The sequence below is a fragment of the Bombus bifarius genome, unplaced genomic scaffold, assembly GCF_011952205.1.
Source record: "Bombus bifarius isolate JDL3187 unplaced genomic scaffold, Bbif_JDL3187 scf7180000008028, whole genome shotgun sequence".
Taxonomy (NCBI): Eukaryota; Metazoa; Arthropoda; class Insecta; order Hymenoptera; family Apidae; genus Bombus; species Bombus bifarius.
This window is the reverse complement of record NW_022884400.1, coordinates 75,930-100,000: the sequence shown is the minus strand read 5'-3', so window position 1 is coordinate 100,000 and position 24,071 is coordinate 75,930. Positions and strand designations below refer to the sequence as shown.

Here is a 24,071-nt window from a genome sequence, read left to right as displayed (position 1 = left end):
ATACAATGCATCGTAGCAGACCGTAGCTTCGAGCATCTGTCAGTCGCATAGCATACTTGAATGCACTCTTGTCCGCTGGAGTTTTATTTAACACGCTTGCGTCCAAAAAACAAGTTAGCCAACATTCCAAAAACGAGAAAGGATCTCGTACAGAAACTAACTCAATTATTTTCTAACTATGTAAGAACCAAAAAATCAGCTATCATTTTAAAACGTACTCGCTGTACGTTTATCTACGTGTAGATAGTAAAAGAATATTTAAGATTTCGTTGAGTTCGCTTTATTAAGTATTCGTGTTTAAAGTATATGTTCGTTTAATAAATTCGTCAGTGCAAAAAGATAGTGGTATGATTAGTATAGAGTAGAAAGGGTTGTGTCATTACTTTACATATAGTTTTATAGTTCATGAGAAATGAGGGAGCGTTTAGTATTTGGCAAACGGTGTCCGTGAATAGGAATTGACTAATGTTTCTAATTTTTTTTTATCATGTGAAACAACCATCTGGTCATTTTCAATTGGTATCGTTCGATGGAATTTTTTAGAAACTATGTCTATGTATACGATCGGATAGATTAATTCGGAAATAAGATCTTTTTTATTAAAAAAATATATATACTTACTGTGGCAGTTATCAATAACTGGATATTTTTAACTTTCAATCCAGGTCGAAGAAGATTCGTCACTGAAATGCTTTTAAAAGCATGAAGGAGATAGAATAATAACCACTAGCTAAGCACGATAACGATTCTTCCTGTTAAAGAACGATTTATACACGTTCACTATGAATTCTGTAACCATATTTACTTCGTTACTTGTTATGTTACTTAGTGTGAAGCATGGATTATTGATATCGCAACATCCAAAGTTGTTAGTAATATCATATGATGCATTCAGGTATTTTAGATGTTATTACTTTTTAATTTTTACTTGTATGTAAACGATTGGTTTAGTTGAATAATTTTTTTGTTTCATAGGTATGACTATTTTGACAGAACACCATTTATGAATAAACTGAAACATGAAGGCACATATGCGGATTACATGATGAATATTTTTGTCACAAAAACATTTCCTAATCATCATACAATGGCTACAGGATTGTATGCAGAAACACATGGAGTTGTGGATAATGAATTTTATGATCCTGCTTCAGGAAATACAACAAAATATTCATATAATTTGTATCATTATGATAATAGAATTCTTCCTATTTGGGTATGTAAAGTATGACACATAAATACATATATTATTTTGGTCATCGTACTAGTCATATTTATTGTATTTTATACATATTTTATAGAACTGCTTTGTATGTTTGTTTAGACTGTTAACCAAAAGGCTGGTGCACAAAGAAGAAGTGGCACAATGATGTGGCCTGGTGGCATTTATGAATATCAAGGAATCTCCCCTACATTTGCTCAGGTATATATCTTTGACTATACTCTATTGAAAATATATAATTATTAGAATATGAATAATTAATTTTTAATTCTATCAGAATTTTAATGAGACTGTACCTTGGGAAGAAAGAATTGATACCTTAATATCATGGTTTGTACATCCTATACATCCAATAAATTTTGGAATATTATACATTGAAGAGCCAGATTATCATGGTCATGTGATTGGAATAAAAGGACCTCAATTTGATGATATTCTTAGGAAGTTAGATAATATAACTAGGTATCTTCACAATAAGATAGAATACCATGGTTTACATGATCTTAATGTTGTTCATTTGAGTGATCATGGAATGGCAACTGTTAAGTTAGACAGGATAATAGATCTAACAAAGTATATTAACAGCTCTGATTACAAATTTGTGGGTACCTCACCAGGATTGCACATTTTCCCTAATCCTGGTATGTTGATTTATCATATGAACTATTAAGTTTGTTTAAATTATTAATAAGAGATTAAGAAAATAAACAAGTAAATTTTTTAGGCAAAGAAGAAATAATTTATCAAACATTGAAGCAAGCAGCGTTGAAATCGAAGACGTTTAGAGTTTTTAAAAGGGATGAAATTCCTAAGAAATATCACTATGGAAATAATACGCGTATTGGTCCTATCTTTGTCATTGCTGAAATTGGATATGCATTTCAAAATCTCCTTGATAACATAGAATATTATAAGAAAAAGTTCAATATTACAGGTAGAATATGATTCATAACACAGAATTACTAATTCAAGTATGTATTAAAAATTAAAGGTATATATTAAATTTTATGGGGTATTTATGTTTAGTAACCAGTGATTCAGAATTTGGTCTTCATGGCTACGATAATGAGGCTATAGAAATGCATCCTTTCTTCTTTGCAAATGGTCCTGCATTTATGCCCAAGTGCAAGCTCGAACCTTTTAATAATCTAGATTTATTTCCGCTATTTTGTAAAATACTCGATCTACAATGTCCCATAGGGAATGGTACTATATCACATCTAACCAAGTGCCTTAAGAAGCATCAACAGGATATCACAGTAATCGCGTATCGACTGATATGTAAGTAAACGTTATGCGCCATTATTATGTACAATTATTTACCATCTTCTATTAATTCAGTTGTAGCCACTATAATATCAATGACACTGGTAGTAATTATAGGAGCAATAATAATATTCTATATGAGGAAACGGCGATTAGGAGCAAAAAGTTACAGGTAAGTCAAAGTATATGTTATTCGTGATTTGAAGAGAAAGTTAAGTTACTAACTTGGAATTTTTTGATAAATAATAACTATAAGAAATGTATTGGATTTCGGGTTTGCCAGAAATTGAAGTTTAAGAAGCATTTTAATAATACAATATTGATATTTTGATTTTTCAGGAGATATTATCCGGTGGATGGGTAATATGTAAAAAATATCAAGCAATATATGAATTTTCATATTGCATAGAGATAACAAAATGAATTCAAAAAAATGACGACACAGTAATAAGAAATAGCATCGTGATGAAGAATACATAAACATAATTTCATTTTTTATAAATGAAGTTGTATTGTTTCAAACTTTGAAATATAGCAAAATGTTTAATTAGAATTTTAATCTTTTTAAACAATTATTATTTTAGAATTAATTTTAACACTTAGCCAACCGAATAGGGAGATCTCTCCCCTCTGTGAAGTACATCGCTGCGTGACCGAACGGGGAGATCTCCCTTTTTGACTTCAGTAATGCGTTTTCTTTTTTTTTTTTTTTTTGTTATTATCAATTATAGCTTACTTTGAATTCTTCCCAATTAATTGGGCCACTTTCTCTGCTTTTATAAGGTACAGTATATCATAAAATACACCAGTTTAGTGGTGTTAAATTGAAAAGTTACACTATCAGTTATGACTAAATAAAGTTATAATCGAACGATATCACACTGTAAAAAAATATTAAAATGTATTATGAATTTTTAATTTCACGTTCAAATCGTTTTATTTATCTTTAGTCATTTTTAATGCTTTTAATTTTACCTATATTTTTAAATACTTTTAATATATACTTTTAATTTGATGTTTTGTATAAACAATATGTAAAATCGTTAAACAAAATTATTACCGCAAAATATAATTGACCACTTAAATAATTTTTAGATTTCTTTGTTTTTTAAGTAGTGAATATTAGTTCTTTATATTTGGAAAAATGCGTGGTAGACAGCGTATAAGTGGTTTATCCATTGCAGTAAGAAACGTATAGCTCGCTGTGGTGCGCGTGGTTGACTAAGTGTTAATTGTATCATACATATTTTTAAATCCGTGCAAGGACATATGTAATTTTGAACTAGTTAGTATTAGGAAATTATTAAATATGAGTAGTACGTGAAAAGCTGCAATGTAATAACTATCAAAGCACAATAAGAATAAATTCTTTAGTAAAAAACGAAAGCTAAATTTCTCATTTATATGTTTACAAAGAAATCCATAATAAAACGGAGTTGCTTCCTAACACTTCTCTTCCTTGTAATGCCAATGTCAATAATAACCAGGTTCGACTTTTTGTTTTTAGAAGAATACTGGAAGATTTGGAAGCACAGTACCATTGGGACGAAAATCACGATATTGAAAATGATACTTGCAAGTAAATTTCCAAAAAATTTGTTTTCAAGTTTTTGCTTTCTATTTCACATTAAAAGAGAGGGCTGCTTTCTTTTTCTGCAAGACAAAACAAAAATTCTGAATCTCGTATTAATAAATCATGTTAATAATTTATTTCTCTTTTCAGATTAAACAATTTTCCAGATTTATTCGTAATTTCATGCTACGCGAAGAATAGACTTTCATATGCATATAAAGGAAATATTAAGTATAGGAAAACTCTATTTCATTGTAGGTGACATATACTTCATTTATTGCGCGGTTATATGTATTTTTGAACACATATAAATGAGAAACTATTCCTGTGATAAAAAAGGAAGCAGAATTGATATCTTTGAATGACTTTAAATAATATAAACTTATGAACAATCAGTCACCATTAATTCGTATTTTAGGTGTACACACAGATTTATTAAATTTTCCATAAAATGTACTTCCTGTACGAATTTTTTATTCTTCCAATTTTTACGATACTATGTCTTATATGATAACTGTACGTATTAAACGTAATATGGATAATTCGGAAATTGCCTCGAACGACATTAATTGTCTTTCTACTTATAACAATATCGAAATTACACGTAAAACTGGAAGAATACTATGCATGAGTGAATTATTTATTGTTTTAAACCAAATCATAACAGCATAATCAGTATGCTCAGTATTATTCTAGAAATTAGATTCTAATATAATTTATTCTATAGGCAGGATATTTTATAAAATTCAACTTACAGATCAAACTTACCTATTATAATAGTGCACCACCTATATCAGAATTCGTATGTAAATAAATCAGTTGTAAATAAATGATATTATCGTAACATCATCGTCTCTTTTCTTTCATCAGAATTATAGTAGTAAGTACCCATTCCTTTAATTTGTAACACAGCGACGAGACAGCTTTACAAAGATTCCGTGAATGTGGCAACCAAGGGAATTGAAATATTCATGGGAAAATACAGAGGAGTACCATGTACTATTCGTTGTTCATTGGTTTTTGATAATTCCGTGCCAACAAATCAATCACTTTTAAGATCAATTAAAGTTGCACGTGCCACACGAGCAGCTTTTATCGTAGAAGTAACTTTTATGTGATGTGTTACGTGCAAAAGTTTTTATTTCTGTTACCATGTTATTTCTATTTTGTGAATTTTAGTAGTACAGCTATTGATAATGTGCGATAAAATATGCTATATAATTGATAATTGTAAGTGATGGTTGTAAGTGAAGTGACAAGGTGATGGCATAAATAGGTGCTTAGATGGAAGTTGGTAGAAGTGTATCTTTATCTTTCAAGAATGGAAAGGTAAGTAGGAAGCCATATATAATAAAATTCGAATTTATATAGAGAATTTTGTTATAAATCACTGAACCGCCCTATGCGCGATCGTGCTTCGTTTCTGATGTAAATTCAACATATCATGCGAACTAAGCTTCTTTTATTGTTATCAGTTCCGCGTCCTTTCAATTCGTCACTTTTTTATTTCAGGACAATGTCGGGCTTCAAGATGCTGTATCTATGTTTCGCGTTAATTGTCCTACATGCATTAGTTCACGAGGCGCCTGTTGAAGGTTTGCACTTTAAATTGTCTTTTTCCATGTACTTCAGATGCCAGTATGGTCCCATGAAATCATGTCGACTTTACGATGATATTTTTCTATTATTTCTAATTATCACCGTATAGCAAACAATACGTTCATAGAATTATCTCATTATTCCCGGTACCGCGCACCAATTGCTAAGTTCGAGTCGATCAAGAATCAGAAAAGTAACCCGTATCTTGCGCAAAGGAACTGCGCAACGAAGTTTACCCACATGCAAATACGTATTCTTTGCTGTATTTTCTGAGGAACCAGTCGATGATAACATTACTTGATAAAAAGTGACATAGGCGTTCGATCGCAGCAAGAACATTTATGATTACGTTATTTCGAGGTCTCAGGATTTACTGTGCATCTAGAAGGAACGAGACTAGAGAACATTAACCAAAACTTCACATTTGTATAAACTCCCAAGCTTTTTATTTAATGGCTGATGAAATTAATTATAATATAAGAATATTCCAAACACATACTTCATACTTCCGGACTTCATATTTTCTATTTTCGTATTGTCGTCGTGCTAATAAATGTATGATCTAGTATAAGAATAAATGTCTACGTAATGAAGATGAATGAAGTATGTGCAGTGTAACTGTATGTTGTTAATGATGGGGGAAGCGTGTAATTGGACAGCATACGATGTGAACGAAGTATCAGGAGTAATGGTTAATATTGCATAAAGAAGATAAAACATTATTATGAAAAGTTTTAATCGATTCGTTAACCAGAGAAGATGAATTAATTCGTCATTCTGCTGTCAATTCCCTAAATATAATAATTTAATCTATAAATGTTTTATAGCAACCTCGTATGGGCCCTTGCGTCCACCACACTGTGGTTTTAGCAACGTTACGCATACCAGGGTGGTTGGTGGTAAACCAGCTAAACTTGGTACGTTTCATCTCTTCCTTTCCGATTAATAATAAGCGATTTACTACGATGCATGAACTTTAAAGGCACTAAACAGCATATCAAAGTACGTTTCAATTACAATCAATAATAATTTCAATAAATTACTTATTAATTTGAATTATTTCTGTCGTTCACTTCTCGTTAGGAAGGCTATCTTTCTACTTGAAATTAAAAATCAACATAAAGGTGATGGATGTGGATAGCGATCAAAAAGTGTTCAGGAAGGAATTACATATTTGAACTTTATAGTTCGGTATAGTTCAAGTAGAAATTATGTAGAATTATCTAATAATTTTTATTCCAGTGGTCAAAATTTAATTTCTTTCTTAATCAAATTTCTATTTGAGAGTATTTGTACGTATGTAGTTATCGTCTTCTGCATCATCGAATGTCCAATGGATAACAATAGTTTCTAACTTATCACGCGAGAAAAAGTATGTATGTCCACAACTATAACTATTGCGTTTTAGGTGCTTGGCCATGGATGGTTGCATTAGGTTTTCATAATTATAGACAACCATGGAAGGATCCGGAATGGAAGTGCGGAGGTTCCTTGATATCGGCTAGGCATGTTTTGACAGCAGCACATTGTGCAATACACAGTAGTTTGTACGTGGTTCGTATCGCGGATTTAAATCTAAAACGAGATGACGACGGAGCGCATCCTATTCAAATGGGATTCGAGTCTAAACTAATTCATCCTGATTATAATCACCCGAAACACCATGATGATATAGCTATTCTTAAATTGGAGAGAGATGTATCATTTTCGGGTAAGTCGTCAAATATTGCTGAGTTTCTAATATTTATGCTATTGAGTATTACTAAATTATAATTTTTTTATATTTTTTATCATAAAACATGTAAAATTCTTTCTCATACTTTTCGTCAACCGTTTCCTTCGCTATCATTTACTTCCTTATTTTTCAGAGTACATACGTCCCATTTGTCTCCCCCTAGAAGAGTCCCTTCGAAATAACAACTTCATGGGCTATAACCCCTTCGTTGCTGGATGGGGAAGATTAAGATATAGTACGCGATACTAATTTTAGAATAAAATTAAACAATCCCAGTCTTAATGTCTTTCTCATTTTCTTCATAGGAGGGCCACTAAGTGATATATTAATGGAAGTACAAGTGCCAGTGGTTAGCAACGCCGTATGCAAAAAGGCTTATAGCGACGCCTCTGATACAGTAATATGCGCCGGATACACTAAGGGTGGAAAGGATTCTTGTCAAGTAATTAAATTACAGATTTAATATAAATTATACGGTGTTTGAAGACATGTCAATTCGAATCAACATCAAATCGACGTCTTAAACATTGAAAATAATAGATACACACAATTTAATAGTTTTGCCCATTTCTCACACAACATTACGGTATTTAATCTCATTTCCTTAGATTTACTCAAAATACATATAATACGTACATCGTAAACTGAAATATTTCAATACACAAAGTAATGATAGATTATTACTGTATATAAGTATAATTTCAATATAATTCGATTGAAATATTTCAACTTTGATTGAAAGCTTTAAACATTAAAATTAAAAATGTAAATCGTTTCAGGGTGACAGCGGAGGACCACTGATGATACCACAAAACTTCACCTATTATGAAATAGGTGTTGTGTCTTATGGTCATGAATGCGCTTTACCTAAATATCCTGGCGTTTACACTAGGGTCACGTCCTACCTCGACAGCTTTATTCTCCCAGCGTTGAAATAATATAATTATTACTGTTTGCATAAATATCATTTTTCGTGTACGAAAGATAAAGTTGGAATTTATTATTGTAGTAATTAGAGGCAGCTCAAATTTATATTGGTTTGTACGTTACATATTATAGTCTTAAAATGCACGAAATATAACTTTGAAACGTCACTAATTTTTTATGCACGCTACACCTGCTCGACTTAGAGGTATAAAAATATTTTTTAATTTCTTAATTAAATTTCATTAATTACAGTTTTTCCGCTCCTCCTTTTTTGATGGTAATAAGAAATCAATTTTTGCAAATTTTCTGATGTATCAAGGGAATAATTAAATATTCCACTTAGAACGTATATTTCTTGTATGTACATATAAAATTGACTACTCTGAAACGTTTCATAAGATAGAGAGCTTCTAGACGTTCGGACACAGAAAGTACATAAGATACAAGATAAGTCTCGCGTCTTCTAAAACTATTTTTTATTTGTTAAAAACGTCCTATATAATGTATATATGCATTAAACTTAATATAAAATTCAAACAATATTAATTGTCTTTCTACATTTGTTCAAGACCACTGAATGGATGAGAACAATCAATGACCATTGATTTCTTCTGGTCTTTGTTCAAATGGAATCATTGAAAAGATAAGGATTCATGATACTGTGAAGTGGGCACTAAGAGGAGCCTAAACCCCAAAATACTCGCAGGACCAACAGTATCTTAAACCAATCGGTAAACGATGCAAACTTTTATCCTACACTCCCATCTTGAACGATGAACAGCCAGGCAGATGTGAAGAATTAATCCTCCAGAGTTATTGTCTTCCATCTGACGAAAACCAAAGGTAGTGGTCTGACTGCCAGACACGTCGATATTTTGTGTTATATCTAAAAGAAACAGTTCTTTAATAGTCACACATCCAATAAAACCACAAAGTCCACTTTGTAATCAACTGTCTGGTTTATACTTCTTTCCTCCGTCAACCTGCTCACAAATCGCGAGTGTTCGAACGCGTACACTAATCGTATCTATACCGAAAGTAAAGCAGAAAGGATACTATGCACGATATATCAGAGAATATATTAAAGATTTATTACGATTATATGGAATATAAGGGTTACAATGGCAACGAAACACTCGTTTACGTTTTTAATAATCTGATGATCGTAAATCATAACTTAGAATATTTTGATTAGTGGAATCGTAAGATATTTGCTCGATTCCGCGAATGTGGCAACGAAGAGAATTCCATCGAAATATTCGTGGGAAAATACAGAGGGGTACCATATACTATTCGTTGTTCATTGGTTTTTGATAATTCCGTGCCAACAAATCAATCGCTTTTAAGATCAATTAAAGTTGCACGTGCCACACGAGCAGCTTTTATCGTAGAAGTAACTTTTATGTGATGTGTTACGTGCAAAAGTTTTTATTTCTGTTACCATGTTATTTCTATTTTGTGAATTTTAGTAGCACAGCTATTGATAATGTGCGATAAAATATGCTATATAATTGATAATTGTAAGTGATGGTTGTAAGTGAAGTGACAAGGTGATGGTATAAATAGGTGCTTAGATGGAAGTTGGTAGAAGTGTATCTTTATCTTTCAAGAATGGAAAGGTAAGTAGGAAGCCATATATAATAAAATTCGAATTTATATAGAGAATTTTGTTATAAATCACTGAACCGCCCTATGCGCGATCGTGCCTCGTTTCTGATGTAAATTCAACATATCATGCGAACTAAGCTTCTTTTATTGCTATCAGTTCCGCATCCTTTCAATTCGTCACTTTTTTATTTCAGGACAATGTCGGGCTTCAAGATGCTGTATCTATGTTTCGCGTTAATTGTCCTACATGCATTAGTTCACGAGGCGCCTGTTGAAGGTTTGCACTTTAAATTGTCTTTTTCCATGTACTTCAGATGCCAGTATGGTCCCATGAAATCATGTCGACTTTACGATGATATTTTTCTATTATTTCTAATTATCACCGTATAGCAAACAATACGTTCATAGAATTATCTCATTATTCCCGGTACCGCGCACCAATTGCTAAGTTCGAGTCGATCAAGAATCAGAAAAGTAACCCGTATCTTGCGCAAAGGAACTGCGCAACGAAGTTTACCCACATGCAAATACGTATTCTTTGCTGTATTTTCTGAGGAACCAGTCGATGATAACATTACTTGATAAAAAGTGACATAGGCGTTCGATCGCAGCAAGAACATTTATGATTACGTTATTTCGAGGTCTCAGGATTTACTGTGCATCTAGAAGGAACGAGACTAGAGAACATTAACAAAAACTTCACATTTGTATAAACTCCCAAGCTTTTTATTTAATGGCTGATGAAGTTAATTATAATATAAGAATATTCCAAACACATACTTCATACTTCCGGACTTCATATTTTCTATTTTCGTATTGTCGTCGTGCTAATAACTGTATGATCTAGTATAAGAATAAATGTCTACGTAATGAAGATGAATGAAGTATGTGCAGTGTAACTGTATGTTGTTAATGATGGGGGAAGCGTGTAATTGGACAGTATACGATGTGAACGAAGTATCAGGAGTAATGGTTAATATTGCATAAAGAAGATAAAACATTATTATGAAAAGTTTTAATCGATTCGTTAACCAGAGAAGATGAATTAATTCGTCATTCTGCTGTCAATTCCCTAAATATAATAATTTAATCTATAAATGTTTTATAGCAACCTCGTATGGGCCCTTGCGTCCACCACACTGTGGTTTTAGCAACGTTACGCATACCAGGGTGGTTGGTGGTAAACCAGCTAAACTTGGTACGTTTCATCTCTTTCTTTCCGATTAATAATAAGCGATTTACTATGAAGGATGAACTTTAAAGGCACTAAACAGCACATCAAAGTACGTTTCAATTAAATTAAGTAATAGTACTACGGTTTCATTGGTAGTAATTTTGTTTATTAACTTGAATTATTTCCTCCTTTTAGTTCATGTTAGAAAGACTATGTTTTTACTTGAAATTAAAAATCGACATACGAGTAATGATACGGATGGCGATGAAAAAGTGTTCGGGAAGAAATTACATATTCGAACTTTAGAGTTCAGTATATTTAAAGTGGAAATTGTATAGAATTAACTAATAAGTGTTGTTCCATTGAAGTCAAAATTCAATTTCTCTCTTAATCAAATTTCTATTTGAGAGTTTGCATCGTCGAATGTCCAATGGATAACAATAATTTCTAACTCATTACGCGAGAAAAAATCATGTATGTTCACAACTATGTCTATTGCATTTCAGGTGCTTGGCCATGGATGGTTGCATTAGGTTATCCTAATTACACACACCCAGATGCGGGACCAGTATGGGATTGCGGAGGTTCCCTCATATCGGCTAGACATGTTTTGACCGCAGGGCATTGTGCAGATGACGAAGATTTGTACGTGGTTCGTATCGCGGATTTAAATCTAAAACGAGATGATGACGGAGCGCACCCTATTGAAATGGGGCTCGAATCAATACTAATTCATCCTGATTATATTACCGGGCAACCCTTCCATGATATCGCTATTCTTAAATTGGAGAGAGATGTACCATTTTCGGGTATGTCGTCAAATATTGTTGAGTTTCTAAAATTTATGCTATGGAGTATTACTACACTATCATTGCTTTTGGTTTCTTATCATTTCTTATCATTTATTTCCTTACTTTTCAGAGTACATACATCCCATTTGTCTCCCTATAGAGGCATCCCTTGAAAATAACAAATTCGAGGGCTATAATCCCTTCGTTGCTGGTTGGGGAAAGTTAAGATATAGTAAGCGATATTAATTTTGTAATAAAATTAAACAGTTCAAGTTTTAAATGTCTCATTTTCTTCGTAGGAGGACCACGAAGTGATGTATTAATGGAAGTACAAGTGCCAGTGGTTAAGAACTCCGAATGCAAGAAAGCTTATCCTCCATCTTGGATCACCGACAGTGTATTATGCGCCGGATACCCTAAGGGAGGAAAGGATTCTTGTACGGTAATTAAATTACAAATTAAATTAAACTACAAATTATACAAAACTTAATAGTTTTGTCCATTTCTCACACATCATTATGGTATTTAATCTAATTTCCTTCTAATCTTAGTTTTGCTAAAAATACATATAACATATACATCATAAACTGAAATATTTCAATACATAAAGTAATAATAGATTATTACTGTATATAAGTATAATTTCAATATAATTTAATTGAAATATTTCAACTTTGATTAAAAGCATTAAACATTAAAATTAAAAATGTAATAATCGTTCCAGAGTGACAGCGGCGGACCACTGATAATGCCACGGCAATTCACCTACTATCAGATAGGTATTGTGTCGCATGGTCATGAGTGCGCTTTACCTAAATTTCCTGGCGTTTACACTAGGGTCACGGCCTACCTGGATACCTTTATTCTCCCAGCGTTGAAATAATACAATTATTAAGGTTTATATCATTTTCCGCGTACAAAAAAGAAAAAGTTGGACTATACTACTGTAGAGATAGCTGTGGAGATAGCTCAAATTTACATTGTCTTTTATGTCACGAATTATAGTATTAGAATGCGCAAAATGTAACTTTTAATATTAATTTTTCACACTTCTCTTTATTTGATGATAATAATAAATCAACTTTCGGAATGCTCCTATAAATTTTGCTTCTGATGTATCAAGGGAATAATTAAATATTTCACTTAGAACGTATATTTCTTGTATGTACATATAAAATTGCCGAATACTCTGTAACATTGCATAAGATAAAGAGCTTCCGGAAATTCGGACACAGAGAGTGTAAAAACTATTTTTTATTCGTTAAAAACTTCCAGTCCACTCATGCAATCATGTGCATCCCCGAAACTTTACTTATGTTTTTATCACTTTCCAATTGAATATACTCTTTCTGTATTTTTAGCTAGATATAAGAGAAATTTCCATTCAGCCAAAGGTATACTTACACATTACAGATACTTACGAGACATAAACTCCCAAACTATTGTGACGAATAAAAAATTTAATACTATTAAATCTGTTTGTATTTTGTTGCATGAGAATGCATATGTACATTACCTTTGTATCCCCTTGAACGCTTCAGTATTGCGCATATAAACCATATTTTATACAGATTTTATAAAACTATTTTATATATTTGTTTAGACTGTTAATCTAATGGCTGATATACAAGGAAAAAAATTTTTTTTTATATAGTTGTTTACATTCACAATTTGTCCAATTTGGACATTTGGTAGAAACAAGGAAGAAATGGCACAATGATGTAGTCTGGCGACGTTCATGAATATCAAGGAATCACTCTACATTCGCTCAGATATATCAGTCGAAGCTGAAAGGTATAACAAAGGTGTCTAACAAAGGTATGGGGTAATAGTATAGCTCTCCTTTAAAAGAAATAGTTGTAGCGGCACTCTACAGTAAACATTCCAACAGTTTCTGTCGCGTGTCTCGTGTAACGTGTAAAGTTAATGGGAAAATTAAAAAGACAGAAATTCAATTTAGTTCGAAAGCTTCAGTGTTAAATACTTCTATGTTCCGTCTTTGGCTTAATTTGACTTTAACTAAGACCTAATAATTACATTAATGTTCGTAAATGCTTGAAAATGCTATATAACTGTATCAGCTTCTGTTAAAAACATTTTATAGTAAAATCTCTATAAATTTGTAATATTTTTTAGACAATTTGAATTCATTATATTATACATCATACATTCTAGTCATTTCTAATTAAGTTACTTTTGCGATGTTTAATTACATTTTATGTATATTCTTATAACTCTCTCTGTTACGGCGCGTACGATGGTCCGTGCGTCGTCTGAAACTTTATACTATATACTGATCTACTACATACTATATGCTATAAACTGAATCTGTTGACGTAATCTTAATAGCTTGAAGAAATCTCTAACCCTGTAAGTGTTTTCGGTTTATGGATGGTCCTTAGAACAATGCTTAGGTTTATTGCGCACTCTTACAAATAACGGAGAAAGCGGGTAGTTATTTTTCCAATAAACAATGTCACCCACGAGCCACGTTGGTAGGAGGCTTCCTCCTCCTATCTTCATTCATTAACGTTGGCTATAATCAATGAGCACCCTCACTTTCCTAACGAAAAGTGTGAACAACGAATCCGCGTTCTTCGTTCAGAAAGCACACCCACACTGAGATTTCCTCTCGTGGCGGCACACGAGACCGCAAATCTCACCACTCGAAACCAACTAGTGTCGGACGACGGCAGCGCAGTGGTTAGCGCCATAGAGTACAAACGTTCGGATTCAATCCCGGTTCAAATCCCGGCGCCTCGTACTTTTCCAAAGTCCGATTTTTCTTCCACGACATCTAAATAAGAAGAAAATACAGCAGTACTACACCCCGGCAAGCGACATCTACAGCCAGCAGCCTACAATTATCACGGATATATGAAGGAAGACGGAGAAAAAGAAGAAAAGAAGTGTGTTTCGTCCAGAGCCTGCTAGTGGACTCATCAGTAAGGCTTACCTAACAGGCTCATGCCTTAGACACAATGGAAGGAGGGAAGAAGGTTTATTTATATACATGGCAGGAACATTGCAAACGGATTCCTCCCTCCCACACCATCGCCAACGGCGGGACACTGTATCCAAGGCCGGTCGGATCTGCTACCCTCTCCTGCGACGTTTCCCAGTGGAGCGGCCTCCCAATCCGGATCAGAGGGGGATGATATTTAATAATACTCTTAACCTAAATCGGCTAGTAAGGTTCGCGGACACCCAGTGTGTCGTCATACACAGCCGGTGAAACGGCGAGTACCTTACTAGTATCTTACTTGCAGCTATACCCTGTAAAGTTCAGTATTAGCGGACCCCCTTATGTCTAAAGGTTTATACCGCCTGTCCCTTTCAAGGTTTTTTGGAAGCGATTTTCATCAGCTTCATTGTTTGATTCGTCGCACTTGCGCCAAAGACCGCCCATGGGTAGTCCTCCATCGCGAAACTCCTCCTTTTTCTTTGTCAGTCCATCTTGCCCGTATGACTCAAGCAGAGGGGGGATGGATGAAGTAGAGTAGTCAAATAAAGGAAATGGAGAAGAGAAGAAGTAGTGTTTCGTCCGAGATCTGCTAGTTGGGACTCTTCAGTAAGGCTTACCTAGCAGACCTTTACCTTAGACACTGGGATAGAAAAACTTGTGTTAGAAGTTATATTTATTGAAACAAACAGTGTCAATGTGACCACTAGTGAGAAAGCATTAATATCGCCTAGCCCTATGTTGATATCGATGGCCCTCTGGTGACAAGTGTAAGTCGTGTATTCTACGAACGTGTAATTTAAACTAAACCATTGTGATGAGTTATAAATAGATTGTACATTTATAGTAAATGTAAAGTGTAGAAATACACAGATTGCATCGAATATAATGTGCAAAGATATTGGAAATAAGGTTTTTTTTTATATTGTTAAGGATTAACGTAATAAATGAGTTATGATACTTAATTGTATTGAATGAAGGAAAGTTTTATTCAAGTTCAATTTCCATAATTGTATTTCTGTAATAGTGTTAAATAAAGCTACGAATTTATATAAACATCCACGGTCTAATCATAATAGAGAATCTGATATAAACAAAATTAGAAGAGTATGAAACGGAATATCGGCAGTTAGTGAATTCCTGTTTACATATCGTTAACGCCATATATGTTTCAAAGGAAAAAACAAAAGAAAGAAATGCACACTGTAATGTTTCTGGCCTGATGTTTTCTTCCTTTTTCCATATTTTTCACGTACGCAGCATCGTGATGAATCGAACTGTTGAATCTCGGTGACAAATAACAGGAATTACGTGCTGGATGCTAGAGGACCTCTATTTGCGCGTTCAATTGCTCGCGTTAGAATTTCATGGTTCGTACATCCTATACATCCAATAAATTTTGGAATATTATATATTGAGGAGCTACATTGAAGATTATTGTAACGTAAAATTGACACTTGGATTGTAAGAGAAAAGAAGGCTGAGTCGTAACCCAACTATTAATTTTCTTTTATCGAACTTTATTATAAATTTAGCACTTACAAGAACAGAATGACACTGAACCGGAGAGAAAGGAGCTGCACAAGAACAGAAACTAGAACAAGAACTGCCCGAGCTGGCTGAAGTCTCGGCTTATATGCCTTTTGGTTTGAGGATGCTGAGGGGCTTGGTGTAGGTTATGATGTGGAAAAGTGTTCGAACGTCGGAGCTCGATGTCTTATTTCTGTTGTAGGTTGAGATGCGATTGATGTCACATTATCATGGTCATGTGATTGGAATAAAAGGACCTGAATTTTGTGTAAGATAGAATATCGTGGTTTATACGATCTTAACATTGTTCCTTTGAGTGATTATGGAATGGTAACTATTAAGTTAGACAACGACACAGGCATTTCCTCTGACGTAAAAAATCTGATAATGGTAAATCATAACTTAGAATATTCTGATTAGTTGCGTCCTAAGATATTTGCTCGATTCCGGGAACGTGGCAACGAAGGGAATTCCATTTGTAGGAAAATACGGAGCATCCGTGGCTAGAATATGGCAAAGAAGAGATTGATTCCCGAAAAAAGAGTAACGATGTGTCAGTCTCTCTCTCGAGTGCGTATATATTATATACAGAGAGGTACGACATACTGTTAACGTATGATAGCGCGAGCGTGAAGTATCACTGTTGGAGCATTGCGAAATTTTCGTAAAAATGGGCATCGTTGAGTGGCATCTCTTAGTTAACCATCAAGCGTACAAGTAGAAGATTCTTAAGATTTACGTGATTGATTTCTGATAATTCGGTGCCTACAAATCAATGACTTTTAAGATGAATTATAGTTGCACACGCAAACACGAGCAGATTTCACCGCAAAGGTTACTTTTATGTAATGTTGTACGCGCGAAAGTATTCATTTCTGTTACCACGCTATTGCTGTTTTGTAAATTTTAGTAGCACAACTATCGGTAATGTGCGATAAAACATGCTATATAATAGATAATTGTAAGTGAAATGACAAGGCGATGGTATAAATAGGTACTTCGACGAAAGTTGGTACAAGTATATCTACGATTCTCAGGAGTGGTGAGGTAAGTAGGAACGAAATATACAATAAGAATTGAATTTATATAGAGTATTTTGTTATAAATCTTCCTATGTACCTATAGAAACGTGTTTAATATTTACGAGTATCCAGATTTTTCTATTAAAAGTTATCTGAAATTAATGATTTTCCTGATTTGTACCTTTCTCCTAAGTTTCTCGTAGTCGTCTTACTAACTCAACAGAAATCAACGTTAATTTTACAAAAAGAGCTATGGAGCTTTTTAGCGATTTGCACAAATGAAAATTTTGAAGCTTGTCACTGCGACGAGTTTGATCGTTCTAGTGTTATACTAAACAATTTTCAAACATGAAATTACACAGAAACGTATGTCGATGATATTTGTCATTCCTACGATCTATTTCACATGATCGTGCTTCCTGTCTAATGCAAATTCAATTTATAATACGAACTCGGTTTCCTTTATTGTTGTCAGTCTTTCTAAATCGCCACAGTTTTTCGCTCTTTGTTGCAAAACATTGAATCATAGTGTGAACCAAGTTTCTTTTATTAGATTCATTCATTGTTATCAGTCCTGCGTCTTTTCGATTCGTCACTTTTTTATTTTAGGACGATGACTGGCTTCAATATACTGTTCGCATGTTTGGCGTTAACCTTTTGAGTGCTGGATACTCCCGGCGAAAGCAATCCGCGTGGACGGCACGCGCTTAGCGGTTGCGATGATTGAAGACGGTATACCTTTTTTGCTAATGTGAATTGTGTTAATTGAATACGCATGGCGGAACTAAGTTATAATTGTAATTCCTGTACACCAAATGAAATAAAACTAGAAAGTTATTTTCGAACATTACTTATTCTATTAAAAACATTAAAATGTAAAACATATTTAAACTTGAAATTGTGTTAATAAATCTAAATATTCGAGTCCAATGAATATAACAGAAAAGTATGGAAAGTTCTTTACGTATATTTTAAACAAAGAAATATTTAGTTTTAAATCACATGCGTATTATATCTACACCAGATTCATTTCACAAAATAAAAACTTTTATGTATATTGATAAAATTAAAATTGTTTAATTATTTTTGTTTGGACATGTATAATTTTCTGTGCTGGGCTGGGTTAAATGCGCAGTAGAGATAGTTGTATGCGGGTATCGGTGTGTGGAGGTATGTGTGTGCGCGGCGTTTCGAAAACAGATGAATGTAAACTATTCAGTGGGTTATAGGTCGAGTATAGGAGAAAGTGCCGAGACGCGAGCAAGTGTGTATCCATGAATATATAAGAAATCGTCCATGAAATAAGTATATAACTATTCTAATATTAATTCCAAGTGTAAATTTAGTGTTCCTGTAACATTATTTCGGCTTCAAAGATCCACAATTCTCAACAATTTTCTAAAAACTTTGAGCAATTCAAATCCACTAAAATTAGAAGTTCATTTGGGTGTGGTAAGTCTCAAAACAATCGATACATAAACCAACATCGCATTTTCTGCATTCATATCGCGTATCACTTCGTTTTTTATGTTTCGCGCAAACAACGCATTTTCTTCGTGCTAATTGTGCCTTGTCCGTTTGATTTGAACATTTTGATAGAAAATGTCTCTCTGTTAAACGAAACGGTATATCTTTCGAATCTTTTTTACCACCTCCCACTACGCTTCTACTTTGTGGATATTTCCGTAAAGTGTCTTTTACCAGCGCCGAATGAAATTCATTAAATTTTTGTTTCGTACCAGTAGAATTTTTATATAGGATATATGCATTGTATATTGCTAAATCTAGCAAACGGAAAAAAAGTTTCTTATACCATTTTATGGTTTTCCTTGTAGAATTAAGTGTACTTAAAACCATATCAACTTTGTCTACAGCACCCATGTAAGAGTTATAATCTGCAATACACGATGGTTTGGTCTTCTTTAACCCTGTTCGATAGTTTCGTTTTTCCGTTTCAATCAACCTAGCTGCGTGTACAGTAGATAGCATCCAGACATCCTTCTGGTCACGCCATTTCATCGCCAATAAATTATTCGTAGATCGGTAACAAATTTCACCTTTCTTCAAGCTTTCTTCCATACGGGGCATTTCGCTCCTATTTTTGCGAACAGTTCCGAATGCATTGGTTTTGTAACAAAGTATATAAACGTGGGCTTGTATACCAATTGTCCGTAATTAACGTATGACCCTTCTCAAAGTAAGGTTGAAGGAGCGTCATAACAACGTTTCCAGAAATCCCAATGGTCGAAGTACTTTGACTTATTTCTGTCTTTTTTCCAGTATAAATGATAAAATCCAATACGTAATTAGTTCTACAGTCGCAAAGAACAAATATCTTGATACCAAACCTGCTTCTCTTAGAAGGTATAAACTGCTTGAAATAACATCTGCCTTTATATAGTACGAGGCTTTCGTCGATGCATAGATTTTCATATGGTGTAAATGACTGTGAAAAGGATTTCTTCAGTTTGTCGACTACTGGTCGTATTTTTATTATCGGGTCATCGTTTATTACGTTATGATCATTGAAGTTTAACATATGTAATAATAACATGTACCTGTCTCGTGCTATTATTTTCCGGAATATACTGGTTTTCAGCATTTCATCGGTGGACCAATACTCCCTCAAAGAGAGTTTCCTTACCCGCGACATTAGCATTGTAGTACAGAAAAATCCATACATTTCGCAGACTGAGGCATTCTGCCAATTGTTCAAACGCGAATTCGTTTTACATGCTATATGATCTTTTACATACTTGAAGTAGTTGTTCGTCTGTTCGGTAATTTGAGAGACCAATTCCTCCGAGAAGAAAATTTGGAAAGCATCAAAAGGTGTTGACTGTGCGTTCAAATGCACTTTTACTCCGGAATTTCCATCGTCAAAGATATGTAATATGGGCGTCAAATTCTTCTTCGTCCACAAGAACATTTCCGTCCGTTTACAGTTTTCGATATTTTGAGTTAAATGCGGATCTTCCTCCTCCGAAGACGTACTCAATGTTCTACACCATTTTCTATTTTTATTTCTACGTGTACCTAATCCATTATTTATATAGTTTTCCACATCTTCTTCGGAGTCCGATGAATTGTAATTTTCATTTATTTCACTATCGTCTCTTGTAGTATATTCTTCAAGGTTATTCGACATTTTTTAATATATTAAAGATAAAAAGTAATACAATGATTTATATAAACGTTAAGGAGGTTGAAAATATTGATAAACACATATATGGGTCCTTAGTCCACACAGATAGACTCTCGCTGGACTCGTATATGCGTCCATAGCACTCAAAGGGTTAATTGTCCTGCATTCATCGGTTCAAGCGGGGCGCACTAAAGGTTTGCACTTTAAGTTGTCTTTTTCCATACTGCAGATTGCAGTACGATCTCGTCACACAGCCTTTATCAGTGAAAAAAGCGAAGCCACGCGTGACCACATAAAATTGAAAGGAACACGTTTGATTTTTTATTTTCGAGATGGTCACGAAGTTAATGGTCACGAAGTCAATGGGAAAATTCCACCTAAGTATTCGCCTCTTCACCGGTTTTGTTTGTGAAAAATGCTTCGTTAACTTCGCGAATATTCCAACGACTCGCTTCACGTAGAAAACAAACGTGATAACCAGGATAATCGTGAAACAACCAGCGAAGACGAATTAATTCATCACTCTACTGTCAATTCTCTAAATATAATAACTTCTTTCACTATAAATGTTTTATAGCAACCTCGGATGTGCCCTTGCGTCCACCACACTGTGGTTTCAGCAACGTAACGCATACCAGGGTGGTTGGTGGTAGACCAGCTAAACTTGGTACGTCAACGCCGTTAGCCGCGCTGGAAACACTCGTTCCCGGCCTATCACGAAAATTAAGCAGCAGCGGTCACGGAGCGGTCTAGGATGGGTGACCGCTCCGTGAGGCGTTGACGAAGAGGAAGGAGGCGCACCGAAGCCATTTTTCTGGGACTATCCAAGGAGCACGAGGCAGGCAGAAGCCCCCGGGACACAGGACTACCCTGGGAAACACGGATGGATCTGATATTTCTTATAGTCGGGTGGCGGCTGGCCGGTGCCCGCGACACTAGCCAGTTCGCCGATCCGGTGCGGAAATTTTGGAGAAGTTGGTGGCGCCCACGGAGTCCTGTGAGCAATCCCGACGGATCTGATATTCTCTCATAGACGGATGGCAGCTGGCGGTGTCCGCGGCAGCTGCCAGTGCGCCGATCCGGTGCGGAGAATTTCGGAGAAGTTAGTGGGCCCCACGCGCCTGTCAGGACCACTCACCACGTCGAACCAGGAAGAGGCGTCAGGGGACGGGGTCCCCAGGATGACGCAGCTGGAGCGAGGCGCTAGGGGGCGTGGTCCCCCCCAGCGGTCCAAGAAGAGCAGGACGCCTCCCTTCGACAAAGAAGGAGAGATAGACGCCCGGGGGCAACCGGTAGTAATTCGGGAGAGATCCCGGGTGCATCTCGACTCAGGCATCAGGACAGGCCACCGTGGAGGTTTTAGCCGGTACGAATTCGGCACTACCCAGCGCCCTCTCCCCGGAGGGCGCGGGGTGCCTATGAAGGTTTCCTCCACGAAAAAAAAGCTAAACTTGGTACGTTCTATCTATTCCTTTCCGATCAATAATAAGCGATATAATATGAAGGTTGAAATTGAAAGGCACTAAACAGCACATCAAAGTACGTTTCAATTAATTTAAATAATAATACAGCGGTTTCATTGGTAGTAACTTTGTTTATTAACTTGAATTATTTCCTCCTTTTAGTTCATGTTAGAAAGAGTATGTTTTTACTTGAAATTAAAAATCGACATACGAGTAATGATACGGATGGCGATGAAAAAGTGTTCGGGAAGAAATTACATATTCGAACTTTAGAGTTCAGTATATTTAAAGTGGAAATTGTATAGAATTAACTAATAAGTGTTGTTCCATTGAAGTCAAAATTCAATTTCTCTCTTAATCAAATTTCTATTTGAGAGTCTGCATCATCGAATGTCCAATGGATAACAATAATTTCTAACTCATCACGCGAGAAAAAATTATGTATGTTCACAACTATGTCTATTGCATTTCAGGTGCTTGGCCATGGATGGTTGCATTAGGTTATCCTAATTACACACACCCAGATGCGGGACCAGTATGGGATTGCGGAGGTTCCCTCATATCGGTTAGACATGTTTTGACCGCAGGGCATTGTGCAGATGACGAAGATTTGTACGTGGTTCGTATCGCGGATTTAAATCTAAAACGAGATGATGACGGAGCGCATCCTATTGAAATGGGGCTCGAATCTATACTAATTCATCCTGATTATATTACCGGGCAACCCTTCCATGATATCGCTATTCTTAAATTGGAGAGAGATGTACATTTTCGGGTATGTCGTCAAATATTGTTGAGTTTCTAAAATTTATGCTATGGAGTATTACTACACTATCATTGCTTTTGGTTTCTTATCATTTCTTATCATTTATTTCCTTACTTTTCAGAGTACATACATCCCATTTGTCTCCCCATAGAGGCATCCCTTGAAAATAACAAATTCGAGGGCTATAATCCCTTCGTTGCTGGTTGGGGAGCATTAAACTTTAGTAAGTGATATCAGCTTATGATAAAATGAAATACTTTCATTCTTAAATATCCTTCCCATTTTCTTTGTAGGTGAATCATATACTAACGCATTAATGGAACTGCAACTGCCAGTGGTTACCAACGCCGTATGCGAGAAAGCTTATGAGGATTTTGACATAACTATCACCAATAAAGAAATATGCGCCGGCGGAGACCCTCGAGGTGGAAAGGATGCTTGTGGAGTAATTACATTACAGATTTACTATAAATTATACGGTGTCTGAGGACATGTCAATTCGAATCAACATCAAATCAACGTCTTGAACATAAAAAATAATAGATAAACACAATTTAATAGTTTTGCCCATTTCTCACACATCATTATGGTCTTTAATCTAATTTCCTTCTAATCTTAATTTTTTTCAAAATACATATAATATATACATTCTAAATTGGAATATTTCAATACATAAGTCAATAATAGATTATTACTGTATATAAGTATAATTTCAATACAATTCGATTGAAATATTTCAGTAACTATGATTAAAAATTTAACAATCATTTCAGGCTGACAGCGGAGGACCACTGATGATACCACAGCAATTCACCTACTATCAAATAGGTGTTGTGTCATCTGGTCATGAATGCGGCGTACCTGGTTATCCGGGCATTTACACGAGAGTCACGTCGTACCTCGACGACTTCATTATCCCAGTGTTGCAAAATTATTAGTATCCCATAAATATCATTTTTCGTGCACGAAAAATAAAGTTGGAATGTATTATTGTGGAGATAAGAGGCAGCTCAGATTTATATTGTCTTTTACGTCAAGAATTATAGTCTTAAAATGCTTGAAATGTTACTTTGAAACGACACTAACTTTTTACGTACGCTATATTTGCACGACTTAGATACGTAGAGACGATAAACGAGCATTTATTAAATTTTTACTAATTATATTTAAACTAATTTTGGTAATAGTAAACCAACTTTCTGAGAAGTTCTGTAAATTTTGTTTTGGATGTATTGAGGTGATGTGTCGTGATCGGGTCGGAAGGAAAACTCAGATTCATCGAACGATA

At 34.8% G+C, this 24,071-nt stretch overlaps 4 protein-coding genes and 1 pseudogene across 9 annotated transcripts; 4 read left to right on the top strand and 1 right to left on the bottom strand.

Annotated features, from left to right (window-relative positions):
• The first annotated feature begins 50 nt into the window (after positions 1–50).
• LOC117207340 (bis(5'-adenosyl)-triphosphatase enpp4-like) lies at positions 51–4,399 on the top strand. Of its 6 annotated transcripts, none has more exons than XM_033447455.1 (10): positions 51–180; positions 666–895; positions 976–1,216; positions 1,325–1,423; positions 1,500–1,863; positions 1,947–2,156; positions 2,249–2,503; positions 2,564–2,660; positions 3,996–4,067; positions 4,212–4,323. In XM_033447455.1, the coding sequence occupies exons 2-10, from the start codon at positions 783–785 to the stop codon at positions 4,321–4,323; spliced, it is 1,563 nt and encodes a 520-aa protein (XP_033303346.1). In that variant the 5' UTR covers positions 51–180; positions 666–782. The 6 variants fall into 6 exon arrangements, with proteins under 6 accessions (XP_033303346.1, XP_033303347.1, XP_033303348.1 ...); XM_033447456.1 differs by lacking the exon at positions 51–180 and adding an exon at positions 207–223; XM_033447457.1 differs by lacking the exon at positions 51–180 and adding an exon at positions 329–345.
• A 1,063-nt stretch (positions 4,400–5,462) lies between these two features.
• On the top strand, positions 5,463–8,489 carry LOC117207344 (venom protease). Its single transcript, XM_033447461.1, has 6 exons — positions 5,463–5,656; positions 6,488–6,577; positions 7,069–7,371; positions 7,529–7,630; positions 7,701–7,837; positions 8,175–8,489. Exons 1-6 carry the CDS (start codon positions 5,506–5,508, stop codon positions 8,331–8,333), a joined length of 942 nt encoding a protein of 313 aa, XP_033303352.1. The 5' UTR covers positions 5,463–5,505; the 3' UTR covers positions 8,334–8,489.
• A 1,547-nt stretch (positions 8,490–10,036) lies between these two features.
• LOC117207343 (venom protease-like) lies at positions 10,037–12,956 on the top strand. Its single transcript, XM_033447460.1, has 6 exons — positions 10,037–10,207; positions 11,039–11,128; positions 11,611–11,913; positions 12,026–12,127; positions 12,195–12,337; positions 12,620–12,956. The coding sequence occupies exons 1-6, from the start codon at positions 10,057–10,059 to the stop codon at positions 12,776–12,778; spliced, it is 948 nt and encodes a 315-aa protein (XP_033303351.1). The 5' UTR covers positions 10,037–10,056; the 3' UTR covers positions 12,779–12,956.
• Positions 12,957–18,649: 5,693 nt separating this feature from the next.
• LOC117207339 lies at positions 18,650–20,710 on the bottom strand (annotated as a pseudogene).
• LOC117207362 (venom protease-like) lies at positions 20,590–23,826 on the top strand. The gene is made up of 7 exons (XM_033447518.1): positions 20,590–20,604; positions 20,664–20,748; positions 21,132–21,221; positions 22,491–22,784; positions 22,896–23,006; positions 23,077–23,228; positions 23,557–23,826. Exons 1-7 carry the CDS (start codon positions 20,590–20,592, stop codon positions 23,719–23,721), a joined length of 912 nt encoding a protein of 303 aa, XP_033303409.1. The 3' UTR covers positions 23,722–23,826.
• Positions 23,827–24,071: the final 245 nt, after the last annotated feature.

What these genes read in the sequence shown, in the direction of transcription:
- LOC117207343 (XM_033447460.1), top strand. Translation starts at nt 10,057, where the DNA reads ATGCGAACTAAGCTTCTTTTATTGCTATCAGTTCCGCATCCTTTCAAT. An exon ending in TCACGAGGCGCCTGTTGAAG is followed by an intron (nt 10,208 to 11,038) that starts GTTTGCACTTTA and finishes AATGTTTTATAG; the next exon opens with CAACCTCGTATGGGCCCTTG. An exon ending in TTGGGGAAAGTTAAGATATA is followed by an intron (nt 12,128 to 12,194) that starts GTAAGCGATATT and finishes TTTTCTTCGTAG; the next exon opens with GAGGACCACGAAGTGATGTA.
- LOC117207344 (XM_033447461.1), top strand. Translation starts at nt 5,506, where the DNA reads ATGCGAACTAAGCTTCTTTTATTGTTATCAGTTCCGCGTCCTTTCAAT. An exon ending in TGGTAAACCAGCTAAACTTG is followed by an intron (nt 6,578 to 7,068) that starts GTACGTTTCATC and finishes ATTGCGTTTTAG; the next exon opens with GTGCTTGGCCATGGATGGTT. An exon ending in GAGAGATGTATCATTTTCGG is followed by an intron (nt 7,372 to 7,528) that starts GTAAGTCGTCAA and finishes CTTATTTTTCAG; the next exon opens with AGTACATACGTCCCATTTGT.
- LOC117207362 (XM_033447518.1), top strand. An exon ending in TTGGGGAGCATTAAACTTTA is followed by an intron (nt 23,007 to 23,076) that starts GTAAGTGATATC and finishes TTTTCTTTGTAG; the next exon opens with GTGAATCATATACTAACGCA. An exon ending in GTGGAAAGGATGCTTGTGGA is followed by an intron (nt 23,229 to 23,556) that starts GTAATTACATTA and finishes CAATCATTTCAG; the next exon opens with GCTGACAGCGGAGGACCACT.
- LOC117207340 (XM_033447452.1), top strand. Translation starts at nt 783, where the DNA reads ATGAATTCTGTAACCATATTTACTTCGTTACTTGTTATGTTACTTAGT. An exon ending in AATCGCGTATCGACTGATAT is followed by an intron (nt 2,504 to 2,563) that starts GTAAGTAAACGT and finishes CTATTAATTCAG; the next exon opens with TTGTAGCCACTATAATATCA. An exon ending in ATTGAAAATGATACTTGCAA is followed by an intron (nt 4,068 to 4,211) that starts GTAAATTTCCAA and finishes TTCTCTTTTCAG; the next exon opens with ATTAAACAATTTTCCAGATT.